Source organism: Idiotropiscis lumnitzeri, chromosome 6, assembly GCF_059441095.1.
Source record: "Idiotropiscis lumnitzeri isolate Australia: NSW breed Sydney's pygmy pipehorse chromosome 6, RoL_Ilum_1.0, whole genome shotgun sequence".
Taxonomy (NCBI): domain Eukaryota; kingdom Metazoa; phylum Chordata; class Actinopteri; order Syngnathiformes; family Syngnathidae; genus Idiotropiscis; species Idiotropiscis lumnitzeri.
Window position 1 is genome coordinate 7904400 of NC_142396.1, and position 13515 is coordinate 7917914.

At 40.4% G+C, this 13515-nt stretch overlaps 1 protein-coding gene across 1 annotated transcript; it reads right to left on the reverse strand.

Moving 5' to 3' along the window:
• Positions 1–1049: 1049 nt before the first annotated feature.
• Positions 1050–12397, reverse strand: slc17a6a (solute carrier family 17 member 6a). Its single transcript, XM_088298271.1, has 12 exons — positions 11800–12397; positions 10494–10749; positions 10250–10368; positions 6900–7014; positions 5332–5419; positions 5077–5163; positions 4794–4936; positions 4559–4708; positions 4101–4233; positions 3915–4025; positions 2982–3109; positions 1050–2608 (listed from the first exon to the last, which is right to left on the reverse strand). The coding sequence occupies exons 1-12, from the start codon at positions 11886–11888 to the stop codon at positions 2279–2281; spliced, it is 1749 nt and encodes a 582-aa protein (XP_088154397.1). The 5' UTR covers positions 11889–12397; the 3' UTR covers positions 1050–2278.
• Positions 12398–13515: the final 1118 nt, after the last annotated feature.

The window sequence follows — 13515 nt, forward strand, 5'->3', positions numbered from 1 at the left end:
TTTGGTGCACACCTTAACCAGTTATTCTCAGTACCGTTGTCGTAAGGTAAGGAGTATAAAAACTTTCTGGTACTGGTATACGTACTTCCTTATTCATATTTTTGGCAACTTTCATTTTTACTCCAATTAATTTCCCATCTCTCCGAATCTCCGCCGCAACTACAAATATTAGCATTTTCGTTGCAAAACATACCTACACCGTAGAGTTAATACTTGCTGCGCACAATAAACAACGAGAGTGCCACTGCCATCTACTGGGGTGGATGTGCAATGACACTTTATTGTAGTACAGTGGGGGAAAAAAAGCATGTTTCTCAGGTTCACACGCGCCCTCCTCAGCGTCGCATCACATTTTGTTTAGTTTTGCTTGTCCTCCAAAATTGGCAAATAAAAGCTCCACCATGACCTCCCCTTGTTGTCAACTCAATTAAAACTTTATTGATGCCGTTTTATGTAATCCGTTATTGTGCTGTGGTGGTATTGATTTGTTTGTCCCGTGACTAGATTTAATTTTGGAGCCGCGTCAATATGTGCTGAGTGTAGCACGACTGACCTCAGAGGTGTGGAGGACATGCTGAGGTGTGTTTACTGTATGTCCCCACACACTGCACAAATTTAATAGAATGCCCTCTTTCGTCATTGATTCACTTAACTGTCGTGCAGCGAATGTGGATAGCGATTCTTAGATGTGTAGAGTAGAAAAAAAATAGATGTTTTCTCGTCATTTAAATTAATTCGTGCATAGGCTCCCTCGCTGATTTTCCGCCATGTGCATCGTCATTGCGCGAATCTTGTTGGGATGTAAACTCCAGTCGTTCCATTAACATTGTTGTTCCTCTCTCCGTCTACCAATTACCAAGCTCCCGAGTCCAATACTTCTCTTTGGACCCTAGAGACTTTTGCCATTGATTTACTAATGAGAAATGTGGAGAGAATATATCGGAGCACAACCGGCTGATTGGAGAAGGTGCTTAACTGGTTTGGTTGCTAAACACCTGAAAAACCTTTGCTAAACTTTCACGAGGGATGAAAAGATGAGGACAAAAGCATTCCTTTTGCAGTGTTTTTTTTTTTTTTTTTATATATATAAAATGAGCCTTTTTATAGCACTTTTCAACATCAACATACCTCTTTGTTCAACACAATATTTGTATCCATAAAATCACATTTATCTGTATACATTGACTTCAGGCACAATGCATATGAGAACATCTTTTGGTCATCTTAAACATTCTTAAATATTCATATATTTTAAACATCCTTGCAGGTTTCATACAGCAAATGGTGAAACAAAGAAGCAAAGAATTTCAAATGGAAGAGCCTTTCATGAATGAGTGAAAACAATCAAGAAACACCAAAGGAGTCGTCCACACACAGTACTGCATTCCTCACTGTCAAAAGTCGGCACCGATGAGCACTAAAGCTGGATTCTCGCCATACGAGTAAAATTATTCGTTGATATCACCGCATGACTCCAAAACAAGAATACAGCAAGCCAGTGTTACGTTACAAAAACAGAAGGTGGTGGTTAGCAGCCGTTACACAGGATTTATTGCAGTGCACACCAAACTTGAATGAACAGGCTTCTGATTTGTCTCACCTCACCACCTCATTGCGCGACGTTTTATATTCTCTTCTATCGTGGCGGGTGGGATGAATGAGGACAACGCTTCATCTCAACATTGATTGGCGCAAAGTCATGCAAGCAAAGACACTACAATCCTAAGGTTCACTCGCTCTATTTTTGTCTTCAAGAGGTCTCGCTTCGAGGAGCAGAAAACCTTTTTTGCAAGCAGACATCTCCCTGAAAAGGTGCTGTCCATGAAAAATATGGCCTTTTTTATATCAAGGTTAAACACAGATCAATGACCCAAATCCACAATAGTCTCACAGAAACAGTATACAGGTATATACAGTACATAAAACACAATATCATTTTTTTCTGTTTTTTTTTTTTTAGAATTCTTGTGATAATTTCAGTGCAATAGGAGAGAGACCTTGCGTGATGGTCTACTGCAGTGTCGTCTGGCTCATGTTGTCCAAGTAAACTGATGAGGTTCGGGTGCCTAAGACAATATGGGCCTGCAGCTTGCTTTGCAACCTCTCTACGCTGACTGTTAGATGTAATGAGAAGTGTGTGAGAATCTAACGTGGACTTCCCTTTACACCGGCCGTTAGAGACTAGAACCGCCGTTACGACTACAATACACAGAATGGATTCATCTATCTATGATGTTCGATTGTGCAATCTTTTAATGGAAATTGGACATATATGTTCTTAAGAATAACCTCGCTCTGAGTACATCTTCCCGGCCGGTTCCTGAACATACTCCTCCGTCTTATCCCAGTCCTGAACCCATCCTCCGTTGAGCTGCGCCGTGGCTCCGTAGCTTTTAGCAGGGCCGCCCATGGCGCCGTAACCTTGCGTGATGTCACCTGTCTCTTCGGCCAGCTCGTCCTCATCAATGAAGCCGCACTTCTCATCGCTGGTCTCCTCTGGGTCGGCCCACGGCTGTTTTTCCCCGGATGCGAAGATCCCGTAGAACACCACGCCCCCGTAATGCACCAGGGAGGCAATCAGGAAGACATACTGCCACTCTTCCCGAGTCTGGGACCAGAAATAGTGGTTAGACCTTGTCACAATTTAAAGGCCTGCAGAGCTGATTTGATAGTTGCCATACGCCAACACTGAAAAAATGTAGTCAAAAGAAATCATGTAATGGGTCATTTTTAGATCATTGGGAATAGAAGCTTTTTAAAAATCTAGCCTTCAAAACTGGTCAGAGAATCCTCCTTTTATTTTAGGGACTAACCCTTAAACCTGTGTGATGTCGCGTTCCAAAACTTCAAGACAGCAAGGTGCTGAGTGAATGGCATGGCTCAGAAAGTAGAAGAAAGGATTTAAAATGTTGCATTTCAAAATGAAAATTGCAAATGCTCCCCACTTGCATCAGCACTGTGGCAGAAAAAAAATAGCTCACCTTATTCTTTGTCATGGCTCCGACAATTAGAGGGCAGACCATCCCTGACAGCGTGCCCACGCCATTGGAGATGCCCATGAGGATGCTGGCGTAGCGTGGAGCGATGTCTAAATGGTTGACGTTGAAACCTACAAAGTACGAGCAAAAGAATTTAGCATTGAGATTTTGGACCAAATCTAACCAGTGGTAGTACAAATTACAAATATTTTTATTGCTCTCCATAAATAGATGTTTCAGGTACCTGTAAGTTACTTGAATGTTATTTTAGTCCCTACAACTGAAAAAAATCTTCGTTGATTTGAATAATTGAGGTCTTTGAGAATTATAAGGCAGGAAAAAAAAAAACAGAAACAGCTGCAACATGTCGGAATATGAACCAGGGAAGATTTATGACGATGATGGGACAAGCAAGATTTTGACCTTGACCCTATTTAAGAGAATTGTTTAATGTTGTCAGCTACAAGAATGATTAACGGTGAATTTGTTCTCTTGGGCTACTTTAAAAACCACCTGATTTGGCATTCAAAATATCCCTCTTTAATATTATATGGATATTGTATATTTTTCCTATTAAAATGAACTAATTAAACATTTTTTAGTCCCAGCACAATGTTAGCAACCAGTTGTTTTGATGGCATAGAAGCCACAGTCTATAAAAAAAAAAAAAAAAAAAATGATATTCAAAGATGTATTGATTAAAATTGACAGTTAAATTAATTATTACTTTTGTATTTCACTGCATTTCAGAGCACGGCACATCAATGAGGACTTTTCGGGGGAGACTTAGAGGTAGTAAGTAAAACTACAAACCCCGCATTTGTAATTAAAGCAGACGAATCAGTGCTTCTGCTTGGAACAGAATACTTTTTGACAGTGCAAGTACTTTCTCCACCTCTACCCGAAACATAAACCTGCACTTATTTGAAGCCTCACCTGATATCGCAAAGCCACTAAAGCCCACCGCCAGCACCAAGAAGGAGATGGCTATCCCCTTACTGTGAGAGTAACCCACCACCAGGAGGAGGGTGGCCTCCATACCGAATCCTAAAATCAGCCAGACACATGTGAGCTGCTGGATAATGTCATCGCTTCACTTTGTACTCACATGCACTAGCTCACCTCCACAGTTCATGATCTTGCGGACCGTCGTGGTGGACATGATGTTGTGCGTACGCAGGTAGTCGGCTAACTGGCCTCCTAAGGGCACGATGATGGTCATGACCAAGTGGGGGAGCGCTGATACTATTCCAACCTGGGTGGCACACGTGACACAAAGATGATTCTTCCAGTGTGTGTGTTTATGTGTGAGGGTGTGTGTGCTGGGGTTGTATATCACCCTCAGCAATCACACTCTCCTCCGTAGCCTGAATCACAACTGCCAGACAAGCTTGATTCATGCTTCTCTCGCATGAGGGAGACGAGATTATTCCGTTTAAAGATGAGACAGTCACTGATTAGGACACCATAAATCTCGCAAGCCTTTCAACTTCAAATTTGTCTCTGTTTCAGTACAGATGAGTGTCGCTTAAAAGGGGGGGGGGGAATCATTAGTTGTCGTTCTGGGTTGATATGCTTACCTTGCTTATTTCAAAGCCAAACACCTCTTCAAAGTACGCTGGTTGGCTGATGAGTAGCAGATAAAAGGTCCAGCTCCTGCAGAAGTTTGCCACAATAATTGCATAGACGGGCATGGAGGTGAAGAACTTCCTCCAGGGGGTCTTGAATTTCTGATTTAAAATGGAGAAAAAAATTTATTAACTGGATTCTGAACGCAAAGGTACACAAATTGTTGGCCTGAGATGGAAAAGTGACCTCCATGGCACCCATCAGCTGGGCGCTTTCTCCAATGCTCTCCTCGATATAACGACGCTCCTCCTCCGTGATGGTCGGGTGCTCGGCCGGGCTCTCGTAGGACACCAAGATCCAGAACATGTACCAGATTAAACCAAAGGTACCTGTGAGGATTGAATGGGCAGGTTCGAGCAGCCTAATGAGGACTCAGTAAAGTCCTGAAAGATTACTGACAGCGTGCAGTTCCTAAGGTGATCTAAACTAAGATGAACCAATTGAAGGAGGAGATGATATGTTTACTGACCATACACATAGAAAACGGATGACCACCCTGTGTACTGCACCAAGATTCCAGCCAGAGGCATGGCTATCACCGCACCAGCATAGGATCCTGTGAGCCAGAAAAATATCATCCCTGGCTGCTGCTTTATTCACAAGCAAATCCCTGTCAACAATGTTAAGTCTCCAACAGACATTTAGACACATTGCGGAGCAAAATTTAGCAATTATATACCGAAATGTCATTTTCCAGACATGTTAAGTGTGTTTCGTCAAGTACCACAGAAAGAGATGGTTGCCAGACGACTCCTTTCCAGAGGGGGAGCCCATTTACTCCAAATTCCATGACATGCTGGATAAGTCACACCCTGCAAACGGAAACATAAGTGTGCTCAGGTTTCACTGACACTGTCAGTAAGAATTTCTTTAATGTGGAAGGCAAACCAAAAAGTTCTTCACAAGAATATGTTCTACGCAGGCCCACTCGAATCACGAAACACAGCATTCTTATTAAGATTGCGTCTGAGGGATACAAGTTAAGCAGTAAAGTCCACCCGTTTTTGTACATCTCAGCGGCGGCCATTTTGTCGCTTTCTGACGACTTAAAATGACATCACAGTTTCTCAGGACCAATTACGACCAATTATGGCTCAGCTTCAGAAAACAGGTGAGCCATGATTGGCCGTTACCTGAGCAACTGTGTGTCATTTTCTGTCAACAGAACGTGACAAAATGGCCGCCCCTTGAGATGGGTAAAAACGGGTGGATTAATTATTGTCTTCTAAATTTGACACACCACAGATAAGAGTGTTGTTAACCACCCTGCCAAACTTGGATTTAAAAAAATCGGCAAGGATGTTAAGTGAGGCTTTATAATCGTGAATCCCACGTTGGGTGCGCGTCAGTTGAATGCGCTGAGACCACAACAATGAAAATCAGTTTGATGCTATATCTCCACAAATGAGTACGGCATACTGTCGTTCTCAGTCTTTGCACATTTTCTGCAGTTATCTTCAATCATATTTATTGTATTTAGAAAAAGCAAATCACAGAATTCACTTCTTATCTTCATTTATTATCTGATTTTCGCTAGACAGCATGAACGATGACTGAAACCCCCCCCCCAAAATAGGCCACTGACTTAAACTACATGTAAAATTACCGTATGCTGTCCAGCGGTAAATGTGCCGGTGACAAATTGGAACTGATAACAAAGAGTGCGACATGGTTGTAGCTGACCTCTCTAATGGAGTCTAATAGGTGAAGTGTGAGTCCGGTACAAATTCAAGCAGACTGCCACTTGATGGAGAAAAAAAAAAAAATCATCATTAAATCTTCATTAGCCACTAAGTGGCATACAATCAACTATTGATAGACACAAATTGCTGGGGCTTGCAAAGGGAGACTGGCCCGAATGCAAATACGAATAAGTGGATGCTTGGGCTGCGCACAGCCGTCCGTCGCCTTCTCTCATTGCCACGAAGCGCCATTGAAATGACAACATGTAGCCTAACAAAAGAACATAACCTTCAGTCTTTATAATAGCAAATGAATCTTTCTATTGAGCCGCGAGCATTAAGTGGTTTTGTCCCGAGCTCTTTTGTTCTCTGTGTGAACATTTGGAGGAGTACACTGCATAAGCCATGCGATTCGTTCTTTGTTGACCACTCTGGCAACCATGTGCACTACGATGAAAGGATTGATCCATAAATGGAGACAAAAGGTGATTAAATAGAGAATGTCAGGATACTTTTATCAGCCGAGGGGCCCCGATTCTAGCGCTCGATAAATGAGATGTTTTTATTTCATTTCTTTTCAATCATGTTAAAGGTCAATATGGAACAGCACCTCCACCAAGCCTTGTAATATCCTCACAAAGATGACGCATCCGTAGTGTGCGCGGGCCGCTGAGGGGATGAACATGTTCAGGGTGGATGTCAGCACGATTGCAGCCCCGAAAACTCTGCACAGATGAGACGGATATTAACAAACATCATTTGAGCTCATGAAAATCAGCAGGTTATAGAGGAAGATTTGAAGTCAAAATGTTTGACTGAGATCTTGAGCACTATCACAAGCACTGACCTTTTAGGAACTAAATTCTAAAATTCGGCCCATGGAATTGAATTAATTTTAATTTCAGAGGATGAGCAGTACGGATAATGAATGAGTCAATGAATTTTCCCAACAGTCTCAGTTCTCTTCATTCTGTCGCGTTTCTCTTGGTTGCACTGCTTCCACTGGATATGTTTGTCCCAGCCTCCCAAATAAAAAAAAAAAAAATGAATGTAAAATTTAATGAGGAAAATAGCACACTAATAGTTTATATCCTAGAAACGTACAGTAATTACATAATTAAATAGAATGTCATGAATTGAACGTTTTTCGACACATTTCTTTGCTGCAGTTCAATGGATGTCGTGCTACTCCTGGTGCAAGCGCCTTGACACTCATGAAGAACTGTTTCACTGACTCAGTCAGCTGCTGTAAAATTAGTCTTCCCCCCCCCCCCAAAAGGATAAATCATGTATTTTCTGTCTACATGTGTTGCCCCGTTGTTCATGTTCTGCTATCCCTTGTTTATTTTATTTTTATTTATTTTTTTATAAAATTTTGACACTGATGCCCTTTCTTAGCCTGTTTGTAGAGTTGTACATTATTAGCATTAAGTTCGATTTTCTCAGTAGTGGCAATCGACTCGTGTGCAGCATCATAAAAATACGTCAGCGAAGGTTACACGCGTACCTACTGTTGTTCGTTTCATGTTTTTAATTATGTCCTAGAAAAGCTTACCATGCAAATATTTACGATAATTATGACTCTAATACTGCGTTTATTTATGCTAGTGACTATGGCACGATCTGAGTTTCATTCAAATTTGTTACTCACGCCGTCGGGACAAACATGAATTTTCATTTTAAGTTGACTTCTTTATAGTGTTTCATTCTTATAATTTATGTTCAAAGTTACAGATCTTTGATGTCATTGTGCTTTTTTTTTCATAATTTTTCCATGGAAACCTAAAAAAATATATTTGCTGTATAACTCATTTGACAGGTGCACGCCTTTTACTATATTACTTGTAAAATGCAGGTAAAAGACTTACTGATGATGGAAACAATTTGGCTTGGAAGTTATTTCTTTTTCCGTTATTTAGAGACAAAAAAACAACTTGGGACAAATTGTGTGCCACTGTACAATGTGATTGTTAATATTCCGCACCACATATTGAAGTAAAAACACTCAGATGCTGCTGTTGAAGCATATATAAATCAATCTTAATTGGATCCTACACACGCACACACACACCCCCACACACACACCCACACAGAGGAAAGGGAAGGGAGAAAAAAGGTGTTTGGAACAGAAGGCGTCTGTGGGCTCAGCTTACTTGGCAACATGATGCTCAAACATTTGCTCCTCCATTACATGCAGCAGCCGTATTGATCTTTTTTTGGTGCTTTTTTTCATTACTATATGCGATTTGAAGTCCATACCGGCTGTTCGTTAACGTACATGTTGCATAAGCAGTCCGCTAAGATCTGTGCGTAGTTGTAAACTGCATGTCCCATTGTTTGTTTTCACATTATTGATGATCGAGTACAATGACAATAAAGGCATTTCTGATTCTGATTTCTGATTTCTGATTCTGATTGTCTTATCTCTTATCTTAATGTTATTTTGCCCTCTCCTTCAGTCTCGCCAATTGTCCCTGTTGAATAGTTGTAGAGATCATGCGGCATGGATCGGAATCATCCCACAATTATTAGTCGCAGCCACATTTCACACAGGGCCTTGGCTGAGGCGGTCGCCATGCCTACACGTGAACATAAAGGATTAGACACGGTGTCTCCCATGGGAGCTCATTAACATGGAGGGAGGGTGGAGGCACGCCTGGTGGGCATCAACAAAATCCTCACTTTTATCAACTGGGAGCTTTTTAAGACTCACATTTATGTGGACATGGCTGACATTTCTATTGTTCCAAATCAGAGATGTAAGAATTAAATGGATTTTTAAATATGGACACAGCATGAAGTAGCCAACGATGAAAGTGTATTGATTCAGTCAGCACTGCATATTTTATAATCCTCAACAAAAAACATTGTATTCGAAACAGCTATCAGGGTGCAGTACAGTTTTATAACACGACAAAGTACATCTACAGTTATTGGCATATTGTCAATCAAGATTGTATGGCACTTGGAAAATCCAAATATTTACAGTAATCATGTTCCATTTAAACACATTAAAAAGTACTTAAATTACCGTTCAGGCGTTTGGGAGTCACAAATATTTTATACTGCAATTTATGCAATATCAGATCTATCTATTGATATTAAGTAGGACTGCACAATATACCGATCATCACGATAATAGCACGTGCAATATGCATTTCACAAAGACAGACAATAAATGTATACCTCCATATGGAATCGTTAGCTTTAATCTGACTTTGACCAATCAGATGCAATTTAAAATGGGCGGCGCCATCAAGAAGAAAAATTCTGGAAGCATTACTAACACTAAATAATTAAAAAGAATATAATATCTATATAATTGTAAGTTATTTCAATGAATTAAATAATAATACAGTGAGCTTGATTATTTTTGCTGCAGTAAAAATGCATTTCTTTGGTTAGGGAATAAAAATCAAATTTCTTTAAGTAGGCAATATGTGAAATATTGCAATAATATCGATATCAAGATTGCAATATTCAACACCTATACAAGGTATGCTTTTCCAAAATCGTGTAGCCCTAATTAATGTAAAGCATTTTGATTAACTTTATTCAAATGCACTATTTTACCAAAGTGTAATTTGATTGACTAATCAGTGTATTCACACATAAATATCAATAATTATTCATAGTGAAATATAATTAAAGGTCATTTTGGCACATTGCTATTTGTAAAGTGTGACTCGAACTGGTACCCCTTTGATTTAATCAGTACCCAAGAAGTGTAGCACTTAACCTCGAAAAGGTTGCTGACCCCTGTTCCAGATTGTGTTTCTAATTAAAGTAACTTTCATTGAAAAATAATTGAATTTCTTTGAAAATTAAGGACATTCATAAGTGACCCCTCCCCCATAATCTGTGTGTATAGTATGTTTATAAAGTGTTTAGACATCTATTGCGTCATTAAACATTACCTATAAAAGCATGATCATTTAACAAATTGGATAAATGAATAACCTGTTAGCAGCCAGTCTGGAAGAAATGTACCCCCCTGGAATTTGGGTAACGATATAACCCCAGAAGAAGGAGCCATGGATCATCCCCACAGTCTCTGGGTCCCAGTTAAATTTGGCTTTCTGTCAAAAACCAAAGAATGTTAACATATCGCGAGAGTAGACAGAGGTAGTGCAAATACGAAGAATGGATTGCCCGCACAAAGTGTGCACGAGCTCGGGGAGGGGTCGGGGGCTGGGGGGGTTACCTCTTTAATGATGATCTTGCCGTTTTGGTGGATGGTGCTGTTGTTGACCATGCTGACAATGGCCACGCCCAGGTTGCAGCGGATGCCGAAAGAGATGCAGAAGCCCAGGCCGCTCAGCATAGCGATGATGTACCTGCGCGGGAGTCCGAAACACGTGCAGTCACACAGGGGGCCCCCGCGGCCCTGTTCGGCCCGGGGCCGCCCATCCTCGGTCAGTTCGATGGCCTCGCCCGTCTGTTGCCGCTTCTCCAACCTCCTGCATGGCACGAAGCGTTAAAATAAGAAATTAAATAAATAAATAAATCAAGCGTGCGATAAATCTCGTAGTCAATTAAATATTCACATTCATATTGCCCGGCAAATTGGATATGCAAAGAAAATTCGCAGAAAGTGCATTCACGGATTTTTTTTTATTTGCACGAAGCTGCCTATAAAAGCACATTTTTGATGGTTTATTTGAAAATTTTATTTATTAACCCCAAAGGAAAGGCAATGACCTTCATACCGCATTGCAGCAACGTCCTCTCTGCGGTAATTTTAAAAAATATATATAATTGCAAATATGTGTCTTAAAATTATAGCTCTAATAAACATGAAGTATAGATGCGGCTCTATTCCCTTTCGAATTGAAAAAGGTTGTTTAAAATACCAGACATGTAAACGTGCAGGCCTTGAGAAAAAGTGGGCCTGCGGCAGATTTTTTTTTCAACACCTTTGAGTCACGTTTTTGTTTCCAGCTCGAAGCAAAAAACTGTCTGAAAATAAATTTTACCCGCTTTTAAATATGTGCGTCAAGCTTGTTGTGAACGAGAAGAGAAAAAATACAGATAATATAATCATTATTAACAGTTCACAATATTCGTTAACATGATAACTCAAAATATTATGAAAGCCTTTGCTACGTATAGCTGCTATGTCCTTACACTAAATTAAACAAAAAAGAGTCAATTGATTTGACTGGCATCGATTTTACATTGATACAGACGGATCCGAATGTTAATAGATATCATGGCAGACTTTCTGTCACGACCGCTTGAGTTTCATTCATTATTAATTAAAAAAAAATACGCACAGCTGCTGGTGGAGCTGGGGCTCGTCCTCCTGGGAAATATGTGATCCTTAAATATTCGTGTGCTCTCAATATCCTGACATTCATCACATAAATGATCATTCCCGCCAGAATATTTTTTCTTAATTTGGGAGGGAGTAAATATGGACGAAATTTGCTTATTTTATCCAATATTCCTAACAACAAATGCATTAAATTCATTTTAAAACATGCTTCAATTATATAAATTCACCTTACCTGTACAGACTTCCGAGGGCCTTTCCCGCAATTTGTTTTAGTCCCTCTTTAGTCTTTGGAACACCCCCCTCATTGCGCTCAGGCTCCATTTCACCCCCAAAAAATGATCTTCACGACTATTCTAGTGTAAGAAACACAAGTGGTGTATGTACATATTGTTTGTGTAATCCGAATAATTCGAGTTTTCGTTGTGATTCCCCAAAAAGAAACGTCTCGTTATCCTGGAGATCCAATCGAGCTGAAATAAGGAGAGGGCGAAGACGCTCTGTGTGCAAAGACTGCTTCCACAGTCACAAAGCGGTGCTCCAATAAGTCCGTTTTTGCCTTGCGCAGTCTCTTAATCCACGCACAGCCATTTTTTTTTTTTTTAAATCCACCGGCCGATGTAGAAAGACGAACGCGTCAAGTTGTCACGGCTCGTGGAGGATATTGGAGGAGGAACTAGGGGTTCGGCAGCCGGAGGGAGGAGGTCCGGGTCCGGAATAAGAGAAGCCTTCAGCACCACGGACAGAGTAGGATGCGCTCCACCTGTGTGCAGCCAGAGCCCCGCCCACTCGGGAACAATCGAGTACGCTACTTACCCCTCCCGTTTCACTAAAGTGGTCTGACGAGGGGTGGCTGGGAAATGGAAACGCAAATCAAATCTTTGCAGCTCTAACACGCTGCTGCAATGATGTAATGATGATGATTGTAATTGTAAAAATATCGAATGCGACTCAACTTCACAAACCTTTTTTTTTTTTTTATTAGAACTGTATCATATTGGGAGTCACTGGAAATTAGATAGTAGCGTTAATCATTTCATTCATCCATGTTAAGGACTTCGCGAAAAGCATAAATACACGCACATGACACTCATTAAAATTGTCAATTGTCAAAACATGAATAAAATATTCATCAAACATACAGCATGAATACATTTGCGGAACATATCATTCCTGGCTTGATTAATGTAATGGACAGCCTCAAAAATTAGATAGCAGTAGGGTTGATTCATAAAAAAAATAAAATTAAATTAAAAAAAAGATTTCCAGCAATGTGCAGAAAGGTGAAAGTTCAAATTAGCCCATTACTCCATTTCAGACCCCCCATAAAACAGCTCTACCAAATTTTGCACGATGTTTATTTTTTTTTATGAGAAATTTGCCAAAATGTGAGATGTGTACTTCAGACTCCCACCAGTAGATGACAGCAGCAAATTTAACAACATCCACCCACCATCAAGAAACATTGGTTTCCTTGTAGCAGTAGCAAATATATTAGTTGGTGGTGGAAATGCCCCATTAAGATGGTTTTACAACTTCCAATAGACACCACAGAAGAAAAACAAGGAAAGTCAAAACATCAGATACAGTCGTGCTTTGTGCTCATGCATGCTTGTCATGTTTGCACGTTTTGCCGAAAGCAGATTACACGATAGCATCATTAACGGTGTTAGTTAGCAAACACAAAGATGTTCACTGGCTTTCATTAGAAGCATATAAGTTTCTCAATTATATATTTTGGCATTGGAATATCCACTATATATCCGACATAATGAGAAGAGGCCTGACAGCAGACACCAGCTGACGAGTTCTGCAGGAAGCAAACTGACATCTTGAAGTTTATTCACCAGCCAGGACATTAATTACATAGCGAGAATAGTCTTGCTGTGGTGGTGTGTAAAGGCAGCAGCGAGAGGTTTAAGGGTCAAGTTAAGAGCAGCACCATTCTCAG

Coding starts and splice junctions, on each gene's coding strand:
- slc17a6a (XM_088298271.1), bottom strand. CDS start 11,888: ATGGAGCCTGAGCGCAATGAGGGGGGTGTTCCAAAGACTAAAGAGGGA. Junction 4,234..4,558: donor TTGGCTTTGAAATAAGCAAG/GTAAGCATATCA, acceptor TGTGCCACCCAG/GTTGGAATAGTATCAGCGCT. Junction 3,110..3,914: donor TAGTGGCTTTGCGATATCAG/GTGAGGCTTCAA, acceptor CGTACTTTGTAG/GTTTCAACGTCAACCATTTA.